Source organism: Pararge aegeria, chromosome 11 (assembly GCF_905163445.1).
Source record: "Pararge aegeria chromosome 11, ilParAegt1.1, whole genome shotgun sequence".
NCBI classification, from domain to species: Eukaryota; Metazoa; Arthropoda; class Insecta; order Lepidoptera; family Nymphalidae; genus Pararge; species Pararge aegeria.
Window position 1 is genome coordinate 17,601,900 of NC_053190.1, and position 26,672 is coordinate 17,628,571.

At 34.7% G+C, this 26,672-nt stretch overlaps 1 protein-coding gene across 7 annotated transcripts in view; it reads left to right on the top strand.

The window, feature by feature from the left end:
- LOC120627573 (nesprin-1) overlaps positions 1-26,672 on the top strand; it is a 233,921-nt gene that overhangs the window by 101,330 nt on the left and 105,919 nt on the right. For 5 of the 7 annotated variants that reach the window (XM_039895576.1, XM_039895578.1, XM_039895577.1 and 2 more), the window contains exons 14-28: positions 69-443; positions 729-8,768; positions 8,849-8,923; positions 9,285-13,012; positions 13,561-13,738; positions 14,388-14,573; positions 15,000-15,347; positions 15,876-16,136; positions 16,227-16,697; positions 16,805-18,103; positions 18,356-18,529; positions 21,457-21,555; positions 22,049-22,286; positions 22,441-22,775; positions 22,856-25,306. In XM_039895576.1, coding sequence (XP_039751510.1) covers positions 69-443; positions 729-8,768; positions 8,849-8,923; positions 9,285-13,012; positions 13,561-13,738; positions 14,388-14,573; positions 15,000-15,347; positions 15,876-16,136; positions 16,227-16,697; positions 16,805-18,103; positions 18,356-18,529; positions 21,457-21,555; positions 22,049-22,286; positions 22,441-22,775; positions 22,856-25,306 — 18,258 coding nt within the window. The remainder of the gene's footprint in view (positions 1-68; positions 444-728; positions 8,769-8,848; positions 8,924-9,284; positions 13,013-13,560; positions 13,739-14,387; positions 14,574-14,999; positions 15,348-15,875; positions 16,137-16,226; positions 16,698-16,804; positions 18,104-18,355; positions 18,530-21,456; positions 21,556-22,048; positions 22,287-22,440; positions 22,776-22,855; positions 25,307-26,672) is intronic. The other 2 variants (XM_039895580.1, XM_039895579.1) reach the window with 2 other exon arrangements.

The window sequence follows — 26,672 nt, forward strand, 5'->3', positions numbered from 1 at the left end:
GATTTAGATTAAAAGAAATACCTGTATAAAAGTTAAACAAGAAAATAAGTTTATTTTTATTTTTGCAGGCATATAACCAAAGTGACGACGCTGACGGCATTCTAATTCGAAATGAGGAGTACTTCCGTCATCAAGGCAAGATTATGCACGTGGAACAATGCCTCCAAAATCTGAAGAAAATATCTCAAAGCTATACGCACCAGACCGGAGATAAGACTTTAGAAGATGCTTTGAGAAGATGTGAACAGGAATGGGAATCAACAGTTCATAGAGTTGAATATTTTAGACAGCAATTGCAAAGAATACCAGATAAATGGGATGCATACCGAGGAAAATTTAGAGAGATGGAACAATGGATGGATCATGTGGATAAAACAATGGATAGCATCGTGAGAGAAGTAGATTCAGCTGAGGCGTTTGAAAAGGAAAAGACTATCTTCCAGGTAAGCTTTTGGATTACTTGCATTCAAATATCACACGTGATTTTCTTTCATATCTTAAAATTGTTATGATTATGTCATTGGTTATTAATTCAAATTACTTTCGTGCTTACGATGGACAAATAGTTAAAAGAGCTGATGGTAACTATATAAGAATTTCATTTATAAATTTTTGCTTATATACGATTTGTCATGTTTGTACCGGTGTCTGCTTAAACTTAAATACATTTTCTTATTTAACGGTACTAGAATTACTATGGTAATTAATCTTATTGCAATTATTTATAGAATATTTGTCGCGAGGCGGACCGTAAGCGAGAAGATATGAAATGGCTAGTTCAAACTTTAGACATGCTTTCTAATCACTGTTCTGACACAGAAGCGCAAGAAGAACAAGTACGATTAGAAAATCTTATTGCTAGATACAAAAACCTTATTCCAACTATTGAGATTACTATGATTAAAACAGAAACTTATACGAGATGTTACACATATCGCCGAGAGGTACATGAAGTAATTTGTATACTTGAAAGTGCAAAGGAACAAGCAAGGGTTGAACCAGACCTACAGTCATTACAACATGTTGAACAACTTGTGTTAGAACAGCAAGCTGCCGTTCAAAAACTAGATAGACAACGACCATCAGTCATGTCAATGTTACACAGAGGTAAAGAACTAATAAAAGATGCCAACGCTCCAGCATTTGTAAGAGAAGATGTCAGGAACCTCGAAACTGGATGGAACATTGCTTATGAAACCAACACAGAACGACTTCATAAACTTCGTGACACCCAAAAAGTATGGTCTAATTATGAATATCAAAAAGAAGATTTGCTTTCTGATATTAACAGTATTGAAAGCTACGTTGCTCACCCAGGTCTTGAACTTGGAATTACCAATATAAGTCGTGAACTTCAAGAAACAAAAGCTATTAGCACGGACTTGGAACGAGCAAAGGCTGAAAAACTACCACAGTTGCAGAAAACATACGCCGAGTTACAGGCATTAACTTCAAGTAAACCTAAGCCAGTTATAGAAAAAGATTTAGAAACTATAGAGAGAAAATTGGAAAGAGTTCAAGATGATGTACAAACCAAAGTAGAGCACTTAGAAAACTTCAACGAAGAGTGGGTTAAAATTGAGCGAAAATTAGAACACGTTCGAGATTGGATAAAGAAAGAAAGCCCTATATTAATATCACAGATTCGATCAGAAAATATTACACCGGAAGAACGTGTTGAGAAATCTCAAGCGCTACAAAAAATTATAGCTGAAAAATTGGATATAGTAAGAAATGTAGCCGATCAAGGAACTAAATTAGCGATCGAACATCGAGTGCAAGATGCTAATAGACTAAAAGGGGAAGTAACATTGTTAGAAAAAATGATGGCCGATCTGCAGCGATCAATGGAACATCAAACAAAGGTTGTTGAACACGATTTAGCAAGTTGGCAGAAGTATCAAAAAGGTGTTGCTGAAATAAAGCCATGGGTTGAAGAAATAGAACTAAAATTGAGCAATGTTCCCAAACCTACGACTCTCCCGGAAGCGCAACAATTGCAACAGCAATCCAAAGCTTTAATTACTGATTGTGACAAACAACTTATGAACTTACAGATTTTATCCAGTGTCAGCCATCAGTTATCTGGAAAGACTAGTGCCCCTGATGAGGTAGACGCTATTCATTCCAGATGGGCAGTTGTACATGATTTGGCTGATCAATGGAATAATAAGTTAGACAAACTAGTCAATAACTGGGAGAACTTCGAGATAGAAGCTCAAAAACTAGAGAGTTGGGTTGAAAGTGGAGAAAAACTCCTCAGCTCCCGTAGCATCAACGTGGAAACACCTCAAGTAGAAAAACTCGATCGAGAACTTAATAAACTGAAATCTTTTGGCAATGAGATTTCACAGCAACAAGCAAAAATTATAAGTCTCTCACAAATTTGTGATAATATATGTCATAGCATTCAACCAGAAGGAGCAAATTTGGTTAAAAGTAAAGTAGCTGATATTAAAGATCGCACAAATACATTAGCCGAAACAGTAAGGACAAGAGTTAATGAACTTTCCGATAAGATTATTCTTAAACAAGAGTTCCTTACAAAATTGCACAATTTTGATAACTGGATAACTGATTTTAGAAGAAAAACTGAGAGTTATGACCAAATCAGTGCTGACAAAGTAGAACCTGCTCTCCAATCCATGCATGTTCTTCTTCAAGAACATGCAGCAAAGGCTCCAGAATTTACTGAAATTTACAATGAGGTTAAGAACATGACATTAGCATCTCATCCTGAAGAAACGAGGTCACTTAGTGATACTTATTCAAATATTGCTCAACATTATCAAATAATTGAATCAAATATTCAACAGAATAAAGGAGTATTACACAAGTGGTCAGATCTTTTAAATTGGTATGAAGACAACAAACAACAACTAAATCATATTCAATACCAAATTGAAGGCCCAAAATTGACACCTGAAAGCTATGAAATTCTTCGTCTAGAACTAGTAAATATTATTACGAAAATACCAGAATGGAAAAGTAATACAGCTTTATTAGATGGTCCTTCAAGGGTAAAAGTAACTGACACAAACACTGGGAGAATTATACCTCCTAATAGCTTAGTTAAAGAAATCGAAATGAAAGCTGATGCTTTGCTCAATGTTGTGACTTCTAAAAGAGATTTGGTACAAAAAGTCGGTGCTAGATGGGATAAATTTAATGAGCAAAATAGTATGCTGATTCAAGTCTTACAAAATGTGCAAACAGCTTTAAATGAAATGGCTCAAAAACCTGTACAGTTGACGGAAGCTACTATCCAAGAAATGACAGACAAATTAGATAATCTTGATACGGAATTAAAAGAAAAACAATCAGTGAGAAAAGACTTAAGAGAGGAAGGTTTACATTTAATGAGAGAAGATCAACCTAATATGGGTACTATTCAAAACGCTTTGTCAGCTGCAGATAATAATTGGGACCAAGTGGTTAACTCTGTGCGTGATACCAAAAATAAATATATTCTTCTTTCATCGACTTTGCAAGAACTTAAGAACTTCACAATCGCATTTGACAGGGAAATGAATAGAGCTGAACAGTTGCAAAATGAGTGCAAAGATGCACCAAATGATTATATGCAAACTGCTCAATTTTTAGATAAAGCGAAGAAATCGTATGAACTTTTGAAGCGATCAAAAGGTCTGTTAGACCAAATGGATGTTATTAAACAGTCCGTCTTAAAACAAGCATCTACTTTAGGTGGGTTTGATACAAGCCCTCTGGAGGACGGATTTTTAAACTCCCAGACTCACTGGGAAAAAGTTAATGATGCAATTATAAAAAGAATACAAGATTTGGAATCTCAACTTATAGTTTGGAGGCAAATCGATGACACGAAAAATCAGATTGTTAGTTGGTTAAGTGAAACGGGACAAAATTTAGCCAACGCTTGTGATAACTTGGAAATAAGATTTGGTCAAAATCATCTTATGAAATACAAGGAAGAACTACCGCTGTATCTAGGTCTAAAAAATAGTATAACTGCTAAATGCGAACAAATAACAAATTTGAATAAAAATATTCCATTAGGACAGGTTTCATCTATAATTGATTACTTAGAAAATGAATTTGATGCATTGCAAACATTAGCAGATAGTTTAGAAAGTGCCGTATCGTCTTTAGAATCACAAGAAAATAAATTAAAGGAAAATATTAAACGTCTTTCTGATAACATTAGTAAAATTCGTGATGACATTATTAAATGTGACGATATGTCTGGGGACAATGCAAAGATACTAGATCGTTTGAAAAAATGTCAAACTTGTAAAGTCGAACTCCAAAATCTTAGTGATCAGATTGACAACCTCACTCAAAACGTATCTGAAATGAACGCAAACTATCCAGGATTTTATGAATCACTTATTCCAAAAGAATTGAGCACGTTACAAAAACGATTTGAAAGCGTTTTGGTTCACGCCAATAAAACAGAAACCACATTACTTACATTCCTACAAAAACTATTTACAGATAAATTAAGCATGTTTAATAGAAATTTAAAAATATTAGATGATAAAACCAGATGGTGTATGCCTGATGTCAATAGTGATAAATATAATTTGGAAGTAAAGAGTGCATCTCTTGCTGATGTTGAAAATGGAATTGCCGACTGTAAAAAAAAGGTAATTGAACTCAAGGAAGCTTGTGAAATATTACGTGCAGTAGCTGAACCAGCATCAGCTCAAGAAGCCGCTGCTCAGACAGAAAAAGCAGAAAAGAATTTGGATGTGCTTACTTCGAACTATGAAGAGATAAAGAATCGGTTACATGAAAATATAGAAGCTTGGCAAGAATATGAGACTCTGTTGGAAAATGTTTCACTTTGGCTGAAAGAAAAGGAAAACAGAGTGAGAGAAGAAGCCGCAAGTCTGATTGATGTCAACGAAATCGATGATAAAATTGTTCAACTTGACAAACTCAATGGAGAGGTGAAAGACTACGCAAGTGAAGTAAATAAACTTGCCGATATTGGTGAAAAGGTCTTATCTCGTAATCCAGATTCACGCGTTTCTCAGTTTATTAATCATTTAGAGGCAAGATATCAAACTGTTACAAAATTTGTAGATCAACAACTAAATAGGCTTAATGATTTGAAAAACAATAAAGAAAAATACGATAAATCAGTTGCAGATTTCAAAAAATGGTTGGAACATACTAACGCTAAGATTGCAGAGATAGCAGCAATGAGCAAACATGCAAAACCTTCGTTTGCTGATTTAGAACAAGTAAAAAAATTAAATGAAAATAAAGAGATGGGTCAAAGATTACTAAACAATGCCATCGAGTCTGGAGAAGCCTTATTTAGTGGCGTTACACCAGATGGGCGTGAGCAAATACGAAATGAGTTGAGGTCATTGAGAGATTCTTTCGAGAATTCCGTCGACTCCTTAAATAATGTCATTAAAGATATTGAAACCACAATAAACAAGCGATCGTCTTTCGATGATACATTTAATCAAGTACAAAAATGGATCAGTGACAAAGAAATAGAGTTAGGAGAATTTCAATTATCACCAACCCTTCCTGAAAAGAAAGCTCATCTTCATTCCAGTAAAATATTACATCAAGAAATTGAATTACATCAGTCAATGTTATCTCAACTAACCGAGAAATTAAAACTTATGCCAGATGAAGAAGCAGAAAAAAACCTAACCAAAATCGTTGACAGATATAAAAATATCTCAACAGAACTTGTCAACAGGATTACGGCATATGAGTCTCACGTTGTAGACCATGAAAAATACGTTCAAGCGTTTGAAGATATTCGCGATCGCCTGAATCATGTTCTTTCTGATAACAGTTTAGTTAGTTACGTCGTTATTTCCCAGAAAGAAGACGTAGATTCAAAAATTCTTGCCATTGAAAAGGTTATATCAAAATCTCAAGAAATTGATAATGCACTGGGCAGTTTAAAAACGCAACTACATACTGTTTTGGAAACTACTAGTCCAAATGGCCATCCAGTTCTGATAAGTGAGTTTGAGCAATTAAAAATGACGTGGGATCAGTTCACAAAACAATGTAAAGAGCACGATAAAAAACTAAAAGACACTTTAAAACAGTGGAATGAAAGTCAAAAAACTTTGGATGAACTTGAGGAATGGTTAAAAATAAAAGAAAATCAACTAAGAGACCAAAGTCTCAAAAGTAATCTTGAAGCTAAAGTTGCACATCTTGAAAAGGTACAAGAAATACAAAATGAGCTTGCTTCGAAAACTGCTGATTTTGCATCATTAACTGATAAACAAAATGTTAATGCAGATTCAGAACTTATTTCTAAGACCTCTAAATTAGCAACACGCTATCACACTTTAAACAATCTTGTTAACGAAACAATATCGAAATACGAAGTATTCGTATCAGAACATCAACAATTTGAATATGACCACGATTCTATGGAAAAATGGCTAATGGGAATGCTGGGTGATCTTCAAGACTTAAATGAAATTGTTGGTGATTATGCTGTTTTACAAGAAAAACAGAATAAAGCAAAAGAACTCTATGAAACTCGAAACAAAAAAACACCGGCGTTTGAGGAGTTCTTAAGTTTAGGTGAGAAACTTTACTCTCATACTAGCCCCGATGGACGAGAAATAATACGTCAGAAAATAAGGAAAATAAGAACACTGTGGGATAGTTTTGGAGACAGCTTCCAAGAAACCGTCAATAAACTCGATCAATGTCTTTTGCAATTTTCGGACTTTTCTTTGGCTCAGGAACAGTTAACAAAATGGTTAAAAGATGTTGAAAGGGCCATGCAGCGGCATACTGAATTAAAAGCTTCTCTGGAAGAAAAGAAAGCACAGTTACAAAATCACAAAATTATGCATCAAGAAATTATGACACACCAACAGTTGGTAGAATCAGTCTGTGACAAAGCGCAACAACTTGTAGATCAAACTCATGATGCTTCTTTAAATGTTTATTTGCAATCCATCAAACAATTATTCCAAAATATTGTAACGAAATCTCAAAACTTACAAGATAATTTGGAAGACTGCGTTAAAAGACACGAAGATCTGGTACGACTTATTCAGCAGTTTAAAGACTGGCTTGGTTCACAGTCTGAGAAGTTACTTGATATTGAGAATGCGATAGGTGAAAAACCTGAAATTACACGAAAACTTCAGTCCGCTCTTGCCCTTAAAGATATTGAAAAACTTGGCTCTAGTAAATTGGATGAAATACGGGCAATATTTTCTGCTGTTAGCAAGAGTACTTCAGAAAATGGAAACGCAGCGATAAAAGGAGAAATTGATAATTTACATAAACAGTTACGAAAAGCAGTTGATAATATAGGGTCAGCAGAACAAAAGTTAAAACATACTCTAGATATTTGGAATAAATTTGATTCTTCAATAGAATCTATATCTGAATGGCTAAAAAATATGGAATCTAAATGCCGCGACCAAACTCTTTGCTCAACATTAGCGGAAAAAGAGGCTCAGTTACAGAGGTACGCGGATCTTCGCAATGAAATTCATGCTAAGGAAAAAGAAATAGATGCATTTATTGATGAATCCCATAGCCTAATATTACTAAGTGGAGTAGAAAGGCTGAAACCTCTTGTAACTCAAGTAAGCAGTCGTTACCAACAACTCCATTTAATATCTAAAGATATAGTAAATCATTGGTCTGAATTAGTAGCTGACCACAAGAAATATGTTCAGCTTAGAATTGAGTTCGACACATGGCTTAAACCTCTAGAAGAACAATTATCACAGATGATTACAAAAGAAGATAAGATCAGCATTGAAAGTAAAGGCAACAAGTTGCAAGTATTTTTATTGGAGAGGGAAAATGGTGAACATAAAGTAGGTATTTTAGGTACGGCTGGAGATAAAGTTTTACCCGAAACAGCTGCAAACGGAAGGGAAAATATAAGGTCCGAGATCAGGCAAATTAGGGAAAGATGGGATAAACTAAATGACAGTATTATGCATCAACAAAAAGAATTTGAATCTCAAACATTGCAGTGGTCAAGTTATCAGGATATATTACAGCAGACGCTGTCTTGGTTAGATGAAAAAGAAAAAATTGTTGAAACTGAGGAAAAAATTGTAGTAAATTCAGCACAAGAGATAAAATCTAGAATGCTTAGAAATAAAACGCTAATGCAAGAGATTTGCTCCCATAAAAGAGTTATCGAAACAGTCACTGAAAAAGCTAAAAGTGTTGCTGCTAGTATTGCTTCTAGTAAAGGAGAGAGTGATGAAATGGCATCAATAATTCAATCAGTTTGGGATAGATATAATGCTCTCACAAATCGGCTATCAGCGGTTATAGATAAACATGAAGGTGCATTTGAAATTTACCAACAATTCAATGATCAACAAAAGTCTCTTCAAGAATATCAAAAGCACTTGTGGGATCGTTTGCATTCACTATCAGATTTTACAGGAAACAAAGCAGCTTTGCAGAGCAAGTTAGGGAAAATACAAGAGCTTTTAGATGCCGTGCCTACAGGCAACAATAAATTAAAAATATTATTAGAGCTCATTCAAAATAACGGAACCAAATTATCTCCTCGCGGAAAAGAAGCTATGTCACGAGAACTAGAACTGCTTAAAGCTGATTTAGAAAAATTCACAGCTACAGTTCACGATGTCAAAAGAGGCATTGAAGAGAAAATACAACAATGGATTGAATTCGATAGTGCTAATGATCGATTGCAACATTGGTTAAGTGACACAGAAATGAGTTTGAAGACTTATACTCCTAAAGCAACTCTAGAAGAAAAGATAGACCAACTAAATAAATATCAGGTATGTATATCTTTGATTTACTCATAGTCCATACCTATATAATGTTTTATACTGAATTAATGTGTATATATGTTAAACAGGATTTGAGTAAAGCAATTGATAATCACGAATCTGATCTGAGTGCAGTTATTAGTTTGGGTGAAGCCTTGGATCAAGTAAGACTAAAAAGAACCAAATTTGATTTAAGAGCACTGTACTAGTAGGGTGTTGTGTAATTGAAATACGATCTAATCTCACCAAAAAGTAATAAGTAAAAAGAAATCCTAACAAAAGGGAACAATTTTCAGTACTTACCACATTATTATATTTATATATTGGCTATTTATTATGGCATTACTAATTTTTATAGGAACCGTGTTTTTAATAGTTAAGAGTAAATATGAAAGGTTTTGGTAGAAGAATAATACGACTTATTTAATGGTACTAATGGTAGTTGTTGTAGTTATATCTGACTGAATAACATTCCATACTTAAAATCATCAAAATATTCATTACTTTTTCAATTTTAATTTTCAGGCAATTTTAGCTAACTTAAAAAAAACAGAAAACGACGTCGATAAACTAACAGATGAGTTTAGTGATCTTATTGAGAATTGTAATGACACTAGGATCACCATGAATTTGCAACAGTTGACATCGCGCTTTCAATCTGTACATTCTACTGCTAAAGAATTAGTCAAAAAATGTCAGCAAGCCGTGAATGACCACAATGCTTATCAAGAAAAATATAATCAATGTATGGATTGGATTAAAACAGCTCAACACAAATTTGCTGAGTGTGAAAATAATGCATCCAATACTCCTGAGGGAATTAATAGTAAACGTGAAGGCTTAAATGATTTGCTTAGTCAACGACGTAATGCCGCTCTACTAGTAAATAATACTCTTGAATTAGGTGAAAAACTATATCCATCAACTTCACCTGAGGGCAAAGAACTAATTGAACAACAACTTCATGATATGCAGCAGGCTGTTGATAATTTATATGACAACATCACGAAAGCCGAACGAGATTTAGATTCTGAGCTTAACAAATGGTCTTCATTTGACGAGAATCTTAAAGGTGTTAATGAATGGTTAAGTTTGGCGGAAAAAAATCTTCCAAAAGAACTTGTGCTAAAAGCAACGTTAGATGAAAAACGGAATCAACTTACTGTGTACAGAAACGACCTGCAAGATGCAGTTGCTCATCAACAAGATATCACTGACTTAGAAGTTAGAGCGCAAAGCTTGCCTGATATTAACAAAAACATTTCTAAAGAACTGAACATACTAAAACAGCGACATGATAATATTCTTGCTCGAGCAAAATCTTTTGTAGAACAGTATGAAGCCATAGTAAATAATCATCAACAGTACAGTAAAGCTGTCATGGACTTGCAGGAGTGGGTTGAAGCTACTCATAACACAGCTCAATTATGGGGTGACGTTAACTTGGAAAGGGTGGCATTAAGCAGTAATTGTGAAAAAATAAAATCATTACAAATAAGTCTGCCTGAGGAAAAGAATCGGATAGACAAAATAAGATCACTCGGTGAAAAGGTGTTGCCAGGAACAGTGAATCACGGTCAAACTAATATAAGGAATCAGATTGATGCTTCCCATCAAGAGTGGGAAGGGCTTGTATCATTCATAAATAAAATAATTGAATCTTTGGAAAACAAAATCCAACAATGGACCGAATATGAGAGTATGAAAGATCAATGCTTGACGTGGATTAGAAATACAGATAACCAAATACACGCAGTTGATTTGAAAGCAACGTTGCCGGAAAAACAAGATCAATACAACAAATTCCAGGAGTTACAGGGTGAAGTTCGGGCAAAGGAACTTGAAATTGACAACATTACAGAGAAAGCCCAACAGCTGTACACTGGTGTCCTTGGATCTCGAGGTTCTCAAATATCTGAATTAACTGTAAAATACCAAACATTATCACAAAAAGTTAAAGATTTGACAAATAGGTGGCAGCAGTATGTTAAGACACATCAAGAATTTACTAGTAAAGTCACTGAATGTTCTCAATGGATAGAAGAATTAAGAGATAAACTAGACTTCTGTGCAGATTTAAGCTCTTGCTCACAAGATGATTTAGAAACAAAGTTAGTTTTAATACAGAATTTGCTACTCACAAAAGACGAAGGATTTACTAAAGTACAGTCGATAGTTGAACTTGCTCAAAACGTAATGGCAAATACAGCGCCATCTGGTCACGAAGCCATCAATAATTCTTTGGTAGCTTTACAAGAACAGTGGTCAGCGTTACTATCAAGAATGATTGAAACTAAGAACTTATTAGATGATTCGGTGACAAAATGGGCTGGATTCCTAGAACAAATACAATTAATTCAAAAAAGTAATATTTGGCTAGAAAATATGATAGCAGATTTAACACCATTTGAAACTTCAATGTCAGATAAGCGTGCGCAGCTCGAAAAACTTAAGGAAGTAGAAGAAAAAGCCCGTTGTGATCGGTTGGAGGTTGAAACATTAAAATCAAAAGCTGCTGAAATGTTAGCTAGTGGACAACAAAATCAAGCAGCTTCACAAGCCCAGGAAACTCTTAATAAATTTGATTCCTTATATGATAAAATCAAAAAGCTGTTAGCCGATCGTGAGGAACAATATAAAGACCATAGGTTATACAAAGAAGCTCATGATGAACTTATTCAGTGGTTAGGTAGAGCAAGAGAAAAGGTTCCATCTTTAAAATCAAAACCATTAAGTGACAAACTAGCAATCGAGAACTCAGTAGCTCCACTTGACTCTCTAATAAACAAACAAGCACAAGGTGAACTATTATTAGAGCATTTGCAACATACTGGACAAGTTGTGCTAGCGAGTACTTCACCCGATGGACAGGCTATAATTAAAAATGAGATGAAAGCTCTTAAAGAAAGCTTTGAGCAATTGTTTAATGAAATAAAGCAACAAAAGAGTCAATTAGAAGATACTGTCAATCAGTGGCGAGAATACAAAGATGAATACGAAAGATTGTCTGACTGGTTACAACAAAAGGAAATTCTGATCAAAAACCACAAACTTGCTTTACTAGGTACTGCTAAAGAAAAGGGAGGCCAAGTAAATGAAGTACAAGAAATTGTTGATCAATTACAAAAGGGAAAAGTGGATATAGATAAATTTAATGCGTCTGCTGCTGGCCTTCTAGCTTCCCATTTGGATACTTATGTTAACAATCAGTTAAGGCACTTAAACTCTAGATATCAAGTATTACTTAATATGGCAAATGATGTTCTGAAAAAAGTAGAAACTAATTACGAACAGCACAAAAACTATGACGATAATTATGAAAAAACTAAGAAATGGATAAATGATGCTTGGGAAATTACTCGTAGTGGAGGTGATACGGGAAGTAATAGCAGCAAAGATGCTTTACAAAAACGTTTAGATCAAATCGAAGACTTGCTAAAACGTCGTGAGGAAGGTCAAAATCTTGTGCACGCTACCGTAAATAGCGGAGAAAAAGTTCTAAGAAATACCAGATCTGATGGAAAAGATAGAATAAACACGGAATTGAAAGATTTACAAAGCGAATGGGAACGCTTAGTCAAAAAGATGACTACAGCCAAGGTCCACCTGGAAACTGCTTTACTGCAATGGGCAGACTATAGTTCTAGTTACTCACAGTTGCAACAATGGATCTCCGATAGAGAAGCAAAACTACAAGAAGTGTGTGAACAGAAAGTTGCCAAGTCAAAGAAGGGCCAAGACCGCCTCGCAGGTCTCACTACAGGCCTAAGCCTTGGTGAAAGGAAAGCCACACTCCGTCAAACAAACAATATTGTTCAAGATATCGTTTCGTTTGAGCCCATGATTCAGTCTGTAACTTCTAAGGCTTCTGAACTTATGCAACAAGCTCCTGCATCAGAAATTACAAGCAAATACGAGAGTCTATCCAAACAAGCAAAAGATTTGTATGAGAAGCAAAAAGAAACTGTAGAACAGCACCAAGTATTTATTGATGCCGGAACAGATTTCGTCCAATGGATAAGAGCTGCTAAAGAAAAATTAGGAAAATGTTCCGATGCAACAGGTGACAAAGAGTCTCTGAGCAGCAAGATATCGCAGCTTAAAGTGTTGGAAAGTGAATTACCAGAAGGTCAAGCGAAACTCCAAAAAGCACTGGAGCAGGGAGAGATATCTTGCGCACTTGCTGATGACGAAGATAGGGAAGACATTGAAGAAGAAGTGGCTCTGATGCAAGAGGAATACGATACCTATGTGTAAGTGCTAAAATAAATATAGCTACTATATATGTTTTATCAAATATAATATTATATAGTCCGGATTGATAACTTAGCAGCGTGGTAGTTCGTAAAGTTTTTAACGCATATAAAAATTACGAAATAGTCTAACGATATAATATCTCAGTTATTAATGTTAAGTGTATTAAAATAAAATTATTCAATCACATGTAAAAGTATAAATCAAAAGTCAGCTGTTGGCATATCCTGTTTAAATTGGAACTCTCTATTTATGATGGTTATTGAGATACGTCCTGGAAACAGACGAACAGACAGACGGATAGACGTACAACTGGCAGCAGAATGTTAGTAATAAACGGGACGTTGGCACTTTGCGTGTATGGAATTCTAAAAACACCTATTTGGGCGCTATCGTGAAAAAACCAATTAAAAATAAAATAATAGCCAAACTTTTGCACATTCATTCATAGAAAGTATTCTATAGTTTCACATAAAACATGAAAAGCAAGATAGCAAAGCGGTTTTACGGATTAGAAAAAAATAACAAGCGTTTTTATTATATTTAGTGAACAACTTAACACCACTAAGGCACTTATTGAGGGTGGTATCGTCAAATGGACAGAATACGAAGAGCAATACAAAGAAGCCCTGGATTGGTTGTCAAAGACTGAGAAACTGGTGCAATCCTTCAACAAATTGCAGAACAGCTTAGAACAAAAGAAAGTGGTTTTAGAAGAGTTCCAGGTAAGAAATAAAGAATTTTAATTTTTGATTGTAGCTATTTACTTAAAATCAACACGGGAATTACCAAAACAAAAGCACACACATTTTTCTCAAGAAACAGTTGTTTGAGTTTTAAAGACCAATTTTAGAAAACCTACAAAATATCTTAGACTTTTCGTATTACGATTAAGATAATTACAAGAATTCTTAGTAATTTAGAACTATGTTAGTTCCATTTGAATTACGCGTTTCGCAATACGCGGACGAAGTCGAGAGGGACCGCTAGTAAATAAATATCCTCCGACAATACACTCATCGCTACCTAGCCCCAAAGTAACCGTAGCTTGCGGTATAAGATACTGAGATAACTGAGAATACTTTTATGAATTATATACGTAGATGCTTATAAAAAACAGATAAACACCCTGACACTGAAACAAATTCATGTTCATCACACAAATAGGGAATCGAACTCTACACAGCCATGTACTCAGAAAGCATGGTCGCTGCCCACTACGCCCACCTCGCAATATAATTGCCATACCCCTAACAGGTTAGCCCCCTTACATCTAAGTTTGCATCAGGTGAGATAACAGTCAAGGGCTAACTAGTAGTGGTAATGAAAAAAAAATGTTGCATTATTACTATTGTTTTGTTTTTTAATTGTCAGGGACATCTCCAAACTCTGTTTGATTGGCAAGCGGAGTTAGACAAGCTTAACATGCGAGCGCAGACGTTACTCGAAACGTGTTCTGACACGAGGGTCTCCAATGGTATTACTCAACTCACTACTAAATATAACGCGATATTGTCGCTTGCTAAGGAGGTGATGAAGCGATTGGAACTGCATTATCAGGTAAGAAAAACAAGGGCCTTACTACAATTGATTAAGACATTATAATAATAATACTGTTTACTTTTTATTACAAAACTATGATCCTCATAGTTTAGTAGTCAAGATATGTTAAATTAAATGAAGTTTTAAGATAATACTCTGTGATAATATGTGATTAGGGTATCATTTCATCAGGGCGTGTTTAGATACGTAGTACGTAGTTTTATTTTGTAGTTTGACACATGATGCCCTTATAACTATAGCCTCACTAAAAATATTTAGGTAGGGTCCGAAATCATGCAGACACTATTAGCATCAATGTTAAAGTTTACATAGTAGAATTATGTTTTTGATTCATTAAAAAAACACTTTCTGTTTGTTTTTTTGTGAATTAATCAAAGTTGCTCAAGAATATTTTTATGCTTATTGTTACTTTAAATATTTTAGGAGCACCAGCAACACAACGCTTTGTATGGAGAATGCCAAGATTGGCTAGACAGAACTCGGGAGAAATTGAACCAGTGCGCTGAAATCCCAAATACATTACAAGAAGTCAACAGCAAAATCAACACTGTGAAGCTTTTACGTCAGTCCTTAGAACAAGGTCAAAACAAATTAAGGTACCTTTTAGAATTGAAAGAGAAGGTTATAATGAATACGGAGCAAACTGGAGCGGCCAAAATACAAGAAGACACCGATAGCTTAAAGCAAGAATTTGATAAATTAATCGCTGATTTACAAGAAGTGCGCAATAAGTTGACGAGCAGAGCATCCCAGTTTGATGATATTTCTAAGGTAAAACTTTTATTATTTAATGCATAAATTTAAAAACCTCCGACTTTCAATATCTTGTAAGTTATTCTACTAGTCCCCTTTCCTTTGATACCAATATTGAGGGAGTGAAAAAAAAATATGTAAACCGCCATTTTCTGGCGGTTGCCATCTTGCGATTTTAATCAAACATTACTAAGAACAATCCTACCTAATTCTCCTTTCAAACAAAAAACAAAATTGAAATCGGTTTATCCAGTCAGCCACTAAGAGGCCACATGTCTGTCTGTCAAACACACATACACACAATAACACCCACAGATAAACTGATAATACTCCGTTGTTTTTGCTTCGGAGGTTGATAGTCAAACTTCCGGAATGTGGTAAGTTTGATCAAATTCAGTGCGTTGTTGTAGAACTGAAAATAAATGTAACACTTCCATTTATGAGTATCAAATGTGTTATCTTAACATAACTACTCAGCAAATGTAATTTGATTAAAAATGTTAAGAAAAAAAAAAATTCATACTTATTTATTAATTAATTTTACAGATCCATAAATTATTGGTAGAGTGGTTAGATGATATCGACCAGAAAATACAATCAGATGACTCCCTCCTTAACGACCTCTCGGAAAAGAAGGCTAAATTGGAGAAATTCAGAACCTTTAACCGAGACATTGACTCCCATAAAGATCTTGTCAATAAATTAAATGACAAACTTCGAGAAGATCCATCCTTGAAATCTAAAGAAATTGATGACACTCTACAGCGATACAGTGAAATAAGAACAACGGTCAATGATATGATTAGCGTAAGTGTTACCGTATTATATAATTATTTTATATAGTGTTTTCTAGTTTTTTATTGTATTTTTAAACTAAGTTATGTATTTTAATTTTAGAAACTCGAAGACTACGTCAACACTCACATCCAATACAAAGAATCCTATGATAACTTCTATGATTGGATCCGTAACCGTAAGATTGAAATCCAACAATGCTCAGACTCCCATGGCGCTAAAGAAGAAGTACAAAAGAAACTAAACAACGTTAATAAAATTATAAGTTCACTTCCCAAAGGGGAGGCATTACTTCAAATAGCCGTAAAACTAAGTGAGGCTGTGTTAGAAACAACAGGAAATGAAGGAAAAGACAATATTAATCAGGAAATTAAACAATTAAAGATAGAATGGGAAAACTTGCAACAAATTTGCAAAGATACCAAGAAATTATTAGAAAAATGCTTGACAGCCTGGTCTGATTTTATGGAGACTTCAGATAAGATGAATTCATGGGTTAAGGACTTTGATAGCAAGTTAAATGCTGTACAAAAGGTGGATAAAATAACACCCGAGTATCTAGACAAGTGTCGCGTAAGTAAAACAAAACATATTTTTACATTTTTAACAAATCTAAATAGAAGAAACGCTATGTACGGTAAAAGTTTTCTATATATTATTAAATATATTTTCTCTTTTAGGATCTTCTTGCTCAAGCTTTGGCTAATAAACACGTGATGGAAGAACTAAATGATAGATGTGAGAACTTAATGGAACTAAGCGCTTGCGCGTGGGTCCGCGATAAGACTGTTAACTTGCAAACTGAGTATACATCTCTATTAACGAAGATTCAAGGCTTGGTTTCCAATGGAGAGAAAAACCTTTCTGATCACACGGAATTTATAAAAGCAAAGGAAGAACTTAAGAAATGGTTAGAAACAGCACATGGAACGGTACATGACTCCATTGGCGTTGGTGATATTGACACTACGAAAGACAAATTAGAAACTGTTCAACTAGTCACGAACAGGATGACTGAAGGTCACCATTTACTTCTTATTCTACAAGACGCCTTCAAAAAGGCTCTAAACAACACGCCACCTGAAGAACAAGATGGTTTACGAAATGACGTGAAAGTCCTACAAGAGAGTTGGGACCAACTTAAAATAGATCTTAACTCAATTACTGCTCAACTTAAGGCTGCAATCGGAAAATGGGAAGACTTTGAAGATTCAAAGAATAAAATTAATCAGTGGATAAAAGATACGGAACAAAATCTAGACAAAGTACCCCCAACAGGTGGTGAACTTGGTGAAATGAAGACTCTACTTGAGAAATACAAACATATTGAAGATGAGATCGCTAACAAATCACCTGAACTACAGCGTCTTAAATGTGACGCTAACGAACTTAGCAGTTGGGCAAGAAAACCAGCTGTGAAAAACGCCGTAAAAGACATAGAGAAGAAAATTGACGTCTTAAAATCTAAGTGTGCAGCAAAGAAAGCAGAACTTGAATCTGAAATCAAAGATTATAATCAGTATCACCAATCGCTGCAAGACACTGAGAAATGGTTACTACAAATATCATTCCAACTTATGGCACACAACTCGTTGTACATTGCCAATCGTGAACAGACCGAAGAACAGTTAGCCCAGCATGCTGTTCTTTTAGATGATATTCAGAAATATCAGTCAACTTTGGACGATTTGGAAGCAAAGGGCCGCGCCCAAATCGAAAGATATGAAGTCACCACGCCTTCAATTCGTGATACAGTAGGAAAGCAACTTAAGAATGTTAGTGACAGTCACAAGAGTTTATTAGCAACAGCACTGCAGATTGAACGTCGGTTAAGGGAAGGACTCGCGAAGTTCAAGGAATATGAAGACACATTGGAAAGTATTTTGAATAATTTAGACGACTGCGAGCCGGCGATTACGGAATTAGATGTACCTGTAGATGGTCTTTCGCATGGACGGGACTTGCTTGACAAAGCAAGGGTAAGTAACTCTTGTTTTTTATTTATTTACAACTTTTAAATTACGATTTACTTTGAGTCATATGACGTTAATTAGAATTTAAACTATCGTGAGTAAAATTCATTTTTACTGTAGGTATATTAAATCTATCATGCTATAATAGATATTTATTTAATAGTCCCTCTTGTGTCTATAACATTCGTGATACTGAAAAATCTATTCAAGTCAGTAATAATAAAATCATTTCTCCATCATCCGCCAATTTTTTACCAGGCACTCCACAATCGTCTTCAAACTGAGAAGAGCAGGCTTTCTGCAGCTGTAGCAGCGTGTTCTGCAGCAGCCGCCTCGGTCTCCCGCCCCTCGTCCCCCGCAGACACTGCACCCCTTCCGGTACCTCCTCGCGAGTTGCACGTGCGCGCTAGACTGGAGGACTTAATTGATCAGGTATTGAAGCTTTCAGGTGCGGTGCTTGCCTCGGATGTGCTTACCTCATTGTAAATTGTCTCAATTGTGCAACCAATTACGCGGAAGACGATACGATTATGATTATATTCGTATTGTTATGAATATAATCATAATAAAAATTGTTCAAAATTCACTGAAATACTACTTATCATTATAATTCCTGATATTCAAAAGAGTATAGTCTATACCTCACCACGCCTCTACTACATTAGCACCATCTACTGGTCAATAAGAGCGAGAGAGTATCCTTCATTTGAGTATATCAATGAATAATTTACAACGTCTCTCAAGCCTGTGGTTACACAGTTGAAGACAAAGGATTGATGTTGTTATGTTTTTTATTTTGTGAAATTGAATGTTGATTTAAAATGTTTTATTAATTAATATGTTGTTTCCTGCAGTCTCTTATAAAACTTTTTTAGATGGTTTTAAATCGGTTGTCATCATAAAAGACTAGCATTGGTTTGATAGCGATGGAATTACTTCATCCCTCAATCCCATCACAAATTTTGTTTGGTCACCACTGGTTAGCAGCATTTTTATTTTGATTACTTTAAGCATTTGATAGAACTTCAGAATCAATAATTCATATATAAAATTACAGTGATTCTTTTTATTTCGGAAAAGAGTAATTTTTTTATCCGGCCTTAAATCCTTACTATTTGAAAAGTCTTAAATAAAAAATTGCAACAAATCCCTTTTAATGAGTAGGACCGTTTACCTAACTGTGTGCTTTTTACTTTAGGTAGCTCACAGCGAAGATGCATTAGTTTTCTTTAATCCTAAACACAACGAGTACTAGTCAATTTTTGATGGTTTTATTACTAAAATATGTGTATAAATAAGATACTCTGGTTGACATTTCATATACTATATATACTACCAAAAGCTTTAAGATTGCCAGGTCCGAAAAAGAGCAAAACCAACGAGTATGTAGAGCCGTTGTGAAAGTAAGAATTATTTTAATTTTGAAAACTTAATGGAAGTGGTAGATAGAAAATATTGTAGTTAGAAAATAATTGTACAGGCTTCCGTTGGCAATGTTTTTTTTCTGCACCTGGTTTCTAAAGCAGTTGGTTAATTTACCGGAATGTTGTTTTTTGTTATTAATTAAAATTTTTGTATTTGCGACATTTTGGTAAAAAATAGCTTTAGATCTGAATCAAGATGTTATATCAGTAAGTTGTCTTTATCACAATCAGATTCTTAGCGTTAGGATTTTGTCTTACTATACCATACCCACCATCTTAGTTGCTAGATATAAGACGTTTGTAGGAATTTCATACGGTATTCCACTGGCACAAGTATGTGCCACTTATGAATTATTCCATTTGCACCACACCAATCTTTCAAAATGCTTCCATTCTGCATTTGCCACAGTAATTTTCATTTTATCACATGGAATCAAACTAAGTAACGCCTGTTCTACCCATATGATGTCGCTTGTCTACCTAGTAGATAGCATTATGAATCCTAATGTGCATCTATCTATTCTTTGTACTGTGTCTCGCTCATTGTCAATTTGTAGTGCTCTGGTTCTTCAACCGATCTTCTCATCTATGTTCGAAATTAGATCTCTCTATCTTACGCTTAGAGCATCTGAACAGTTTTTTAAGGTCCATTTATTGCGAGTATGTATTAGATCGTAATCTTTACGTGAACAGCGAGACACCGTGAGCGGTGGCATCCTTATGTGGTTGATATTCCATCAACACGTACGGAACTTTTTTTAACCACGTTCGTCTGATACGTACCGCTAGGATCTGGAACGCCCTCCTGGCAACTATGTTGCCTGCCACGTATAATTTGAGTACTATCAAGGCAAGAGTGAGTAGGCTTTTTCTAAGCAAGCGTGCTCCAACCTAGACCTCATCATTGCTTTTAAGCAGCCATGATTGTCGTCAAGCGCTGATCTATGGTTGATATGGTTATATGGTTAATAAAAAAAAGTTTTTTTTTTTAACCTGTACTTACAAACATTACTTCACCTTTGAAGTTTCCCAGCGAGTTTGTAAACAAATTGAAGGATTCACAATCAATTTGGCTGTAAACTCACTATAACACTTTTTTGTCTGCAAGACTTTTGAATATTTTTAATTGGCCTTCTTAGTATCAGTTGATTACTACTTATTCTTTAATAATATATGAAATTTTTCACACCGTATTACATCTTGACTTGTTCCCTTGAATTAAAATCTGAAGAAATCCTTTTTTTTTTTTCAAAAAATATATTACGCTGTTTCTTTCTGCTCCATAATAAGATTTCAGACACATGTTTTTTATAAAGTTGCTACTCATCTTGATTCAGAACAAACACTGCAAGTATAGGGCTGCTGCCTTTGTATTGAGAATGTGCGAGGTTGCTTTACTGTGAAATCTCTTTCATATAAAAGTCAACCTACGAAATGTAGCTATTTAATAGATGCGTTTCCCAAAAACCTATCGCACTGATCTCTGATATAGAGGCAGTAAAAGTACTGTAAATGTAAAAAAGGGCACAAAAACGTTTGATGCATTTTCTGGATTCACAGCGTTTATGCTACTTCCGTACTAACACTTATCACGAATTGAGTTATTTTTGATGGTGCGTAAGAAAATGTTTTAAAACATTGAGGGAATCGAACAAAATATTAAAAATTATTGAGAATGTTTTATTAGAGCAATTTAATCAATAGCGCTAGTGAAACACTATATCCCATACGCAGGTATTTGTGTTGAATTGTACATTTTTCGAATCAGGAGAATTCTGCGTTGTTATTCAAAATGTATTTGGAAAGCCATTTATGTTTTTAAGGTATTAACATTTAAAAAATCATGTATACGATCGATATTTTGTATTCCCTCACACATGACACCAATCGCACCGCCCACTAACCCGCACTTGTGTGATGCATGGTTTGTTGTAGAAACATGTAAGCGAGATAGGCAGAGCAAGAGTTGACACCTTAATTAAGACACTCGAAGCACCTGAGTTCAGCCAGAAATTTGTGGCTTTTGAGAAAAGGGTAAGGCTTCGCTTTATGTATTATTTACTTAAGAAAATGATAATAATATTGATGTATGTGGATATACTCGTATGTGATTCTTTAAGCAAAAACAAACAAACATAGATATCGCTTTGACTTTCTATAGCAACTAAAATAAAGGTTGTATGGAAAGTCAAAGCCAAAACATTCTTTATTCAAATAAACCATGGTCTGATAATATTTTGAATGCGTACTCTACATAAAAAAAATTGTACATCAATTTAATAATGGCACGAGAAAGCTGAAATAGTTAAGAATTACTCCCATCTATTTGAAACCGTTAAATAAGGTATAAACAATTATAATAATTTTCAATCCATATTTTTTTATATTTTTGTAAATATTTCCTACTTAAATCTTAATTGAATTAATTACAACCTAATAGTATGATGCACTTAGCCACTTAGTTATAAATGACATCGTAGAATAAAAAGGTTTATTGTTTTTTTTTTTAATATTTCTATTTTATTAGGTACAAAGCCACCTTGAAACACTACGGGACGCTGTTAGTGGAATGGAAGAAGCTATGAAGCAAGTGGTGGAGATCCAGGAATGGATAAATGTACATAATGCTTTAGCACATGATTGGCTCTCAAATCCGACTAAACTACGTCCTGAAGCTGCTAAACAAGACATGGCGGCTATGAATGACGCTCTTGCGTCACTGGCTGAAAAGAGGAATAGGATACTTACTGAGATACCCACTGAAGGTAATTTCAAATCCAAATGAATAATGTTATAAATCTATTCATCGTTAAACAATATCTCATTGTTATGTAAAGTCCGCTTATCACATTGGATTATAATCCAATAATAATATAATTGTCACAAATTAACCAAATATTAATATTACAAATTTTCTAGGGCTGGAAGATGAAATAAACCTTGAAGAAGATCTTAACGAGCTAGAACAGACTATACTTAAGGCTATTGAAAGGGAGAAGGGCAACCAAGCTATCATAGATAACTTCAGACACAAATGTCAAGAAATTCATGATTGGTTTGATTCAGTGCTTAAAAAAATGTGCTTGGCTGACAAAGGTTCTGGGTTACCTTGTCCGCAGAAATTAAATGCTTTGAAAGAGTTGACAGCTGAGTTTAGCCAAGCAGGCAAGGAAAAAGTTGATAGTATTAAAACGGTTGGAAGTGATGTCATAAACATTGTCAGCAATCTGGAGTCACAGCAAGTAGAAGAACAAGTAAGTAGATTTGTATATACATAAATATTATGAAAGTTTCTAAAACAGTACAAAAGACGAATAAATAATCTTGTTTTCAGATGAAATCTGTAGAAAGAAGATACAATGATATTGCTAAGCGTATTCAGCGTAAACTACAAATGCTTGAAATTACGTATAAAGCAATCGATGGCACAAAGAGTGAAGTGTCTGCACAAAATGAATGGATGCAGAAAGAAATTGACAATATTGTGCATCCTGAACCTCTGGGGTATGACAGTAAATCAGTCAAAGATAGACAAAAGAAGGTAGCCAATTTACTTAAAGAGACTGATAGCAAAAAAACAGTTATTGATTCATTAGAAAAGAAAGTAAGCAATATTCAATCTGAACTTGAACCTTCGGAGCAAATGCAACTAGAATCAGAGCTATCTGAATTAGCATCAAAGCAAAAACAACTTGTTTCTCTCATTAAGCAAGAAATTGAAAGATTAGGTGGTTGTTCTGAAATAAGGAAGAAATTAGAGAACGACATCGAAAAGGCTAAGAACTGGCTTAAAGCTAAACTAACCGAAATTAAAAAACTTGGGGGACCGATTCCTTTGGAAGTAGCTAAGGTAGAAAAAGAAATCGCAGTACATAAAAAACATCAGAATGAGCTATTAGATTTCCATAATGAGTCTCTTACTGAAGTTATGCGTCAAGGTAACGCTGTATCTAAAGACTGTTCAAGTGAAAACAGGGCAAAATTACAGGCTATACTGGATGACCTCAATAAGTCTTACACTTCTGCTAAAATAGATATTGATGAAAAACTTGCTGCATTAAACAAATTATTACAAGGAAGAAACGAGTTTGAAGCAGGCGTTGCTAAGATTCAGAGCTGGTTGAATGAAGCAGAAGTGGCTGCCACTCCAGAATTACGAGCAGTATCTCTGCAACTTTTAGAAGAACAACTAGCTAAATTTGAAAAGCTCAGCAAAGAAGCCGATGACGTAGAAAAGAATATCAATAAAATTAAAGACAAGTCTAAAGATATGATGGACACTTTATCTGACTCTAATAAATTACAACTCAAAGAACAAGTCAATGTTCTATCTGATAGATTTGCGAGAATTAAAGCTGTTATAAACGACAAAAAGAATATTTTACTCAAACATATCAAAGAATACAAAGATGCCGTTGCTAAAATAGCTGCTGCATTAGAATTCTTAAATGAAATCCAAAATAAACTTAAGGCATTAAATAAACCAATAGGTAGCAAAGTTGAAGATGTTCTGCCTATTATTCAGGCCTATGAATCTATCTTAGATGATCTCAAGAAGAATAAAGCTATGCTCAATGAATTACAAGGTGGTAACGTTCATGATCTACAAGATATTTTGTCAAAACAAGATGAATTAATGAATACCATTGATGACCAAATATCTAAATTGAAGCAACTTCTCCTACTACGTGAGCAATTCTTTGCTCTTGTTAAGGAAATTGAAGATTTTATTTCAAAATACACGGAGCTCACTTCCGATATTGAAAAATCAAATGATTCCCTAGAAGACAAAATAAAACGTTACGATGATATAATTGCAAAAATACAAGGTTGCGAAGCTTTACTTGCAACTGCGACTGACAAAGGTCAGCAAATTGCCGCAGAAGGCACTGTTATTGACAGAAACAATATCACTGAACTACTGCAATCTCTAAAACAACAATTACTGACATTGAGAAGAACTGTTGAAGCGATGCGTCAAGAACATGAAAGAGCTGCCGCTGAACATAAGAAGTTAGCAGCGGATCTCTCTGAAATTCTTCAATGGCTTCACGATAATGAAGCGGCAGTACATTCACGGCCTCTTTTAAATAGAGATGTTGCTAGTGTTGACAAAAAACTTATTGAACATGCTACTCTAGCTAAGAATGTTCAGTCTTATTTAGAAAAATTAACAAAGATAATGGACATTATTAAAAATGACGATGGTGTTCCTGGCACGTTACTAGAAATGGTATCAGAAGGCAATTCTCTTAAATCATCGCTGCCTGCCGAATTAGGAAACAGAGAAAAACATCTACAAGATAATAAGAAATATAGACAGCAATATAAACAAATGGTAGAAAAATTAAACATCTGGGTAAATGAGGCGGGAATAAGGTTAGGAATGGGTAAAAATGGAACTGATTTTGAAAATATTGAGGCTGACTTGGATGAACATAAGACATTCTTCAACACATCTGAACCAGAAATGAAAGACTTAGTTGGAAAGAGAATGCAGGATATTGTAGACAAAATTTGGCCCTCGCTTACTGCTTCCGAACAAGAAGAGCTGTCAAAGGAGCATCAGAAGCATAACCAACTACTGAAAAACACACTCAATTCTGCAAAATCTAGGCAGGCGCAGTTGGAACAAGACTGGGAAATTTGGAAGGACTTCTGTCAACTTGTTGATAAAATTAAGGCGATTTTAGACAAGAACGACATAGAACAGGAATCGGTGACCTCAGTGGATGCGCTTCGCATGTACGTTGAGAAGTTGGAGCACGCCCAGAAAGACTTAGAGGTAAGCATTTATATATACTCCTACTCTTTTCTTATTCATCGTCATCATATCAACCCATTACCGGTCTACCACACATACCAAGATTTGTGAACACATACCAAGGGCCAAATAAACAAATTCCCTAAAAGCCGGCAACGCACCGGTGGCTCCTCTGGTGCTGCAGATGTTTATGGGCGGCAGTGATCACTTATCATCAGGTGACCCACTTGCTCGTTTGCCCGCTATTAATATAAAAAAATACATACCATCGAGAACATTAAGTAAAACTCTGAGTTATGCAGGTTTCCTCACGATGTTTTCCTTTACGTTGAAGCAAGTATTATGCGTGCTAGGATTCGACTGCTGCTATTACCCCTTTGGAGACAGGCATATGCATAAGCATAAGACTCTTTTCTTATTCCTTTTGCGTCATTTTTTTTTTTTTCGTAGACCTAAGTTTGTGTTTGTAATTATTGTTATGTTATAAGGACGAAGTGTTTGTACTATATTTGTTATTTATCAATAACTTACCCATAGAGTATAAAAACACTACGTCAAACCTTGTCGCTGCTTGTCCGTGATTAATATATATTTATTATTATTATCCGTATATTGTTGTTTGGAGTTCTCTTAGTTAAGAATTTACTGTTTAGTTAGAAGATTTTCAAATTACGTGGATATAAACAGTCAATTAGATTAATTTATACTACAAAGTCAAAGTCAAAGTCAAAGTCAAAGTCAAAGTCAAAAATATCTTTATTCAAGTAGGCCCACAGGTGGCACTTTTGATACGTACATAAGAACCACATGGTAGTGAGATGATGGCGATAACCACATTCGTAAACTTAAAACTAAAGCTACCAGGGTTCCAAACGCGTCCTGGTCTAAGAAGAAGCCCACAACAAACTTAGCCGGGTGTTTTTTTTTTTTTGTTATCACCATCTCACAATGTCATTTTAAATTATTAGAAGAGCAACCTGGTTAGAGCAATAATTTACACCCAAGCTTTTTTATCGTTTACGTAGTCCTTTATACTATAATAGGACTTTTCTATAAGCTTACGTTTAATACAAACTTTGAACTTTTTAAGAGACATCTCCAAGATGACAATTGGTAGTTTATTGTAGAATTGTATGCAATTTCCTTTAAACGAATTATGATTTTTATGTAACCTAGTATATTGCACTGTAAGTTTATTCTTACTTCTAATGTTTAAATTATTGCAGTCACATTTTTTCTTAAATTTAGAAATGTTTTTATGAACGTACATTAAATTTTCAAATATGTACTGACTATACTGTACTACATAAAAGCAAGCGGTACTTTAGGTATATAATTGTTCAAATAGTTCTCCAGGCCTCCTTAATTATCATTTGTAAAGACATAC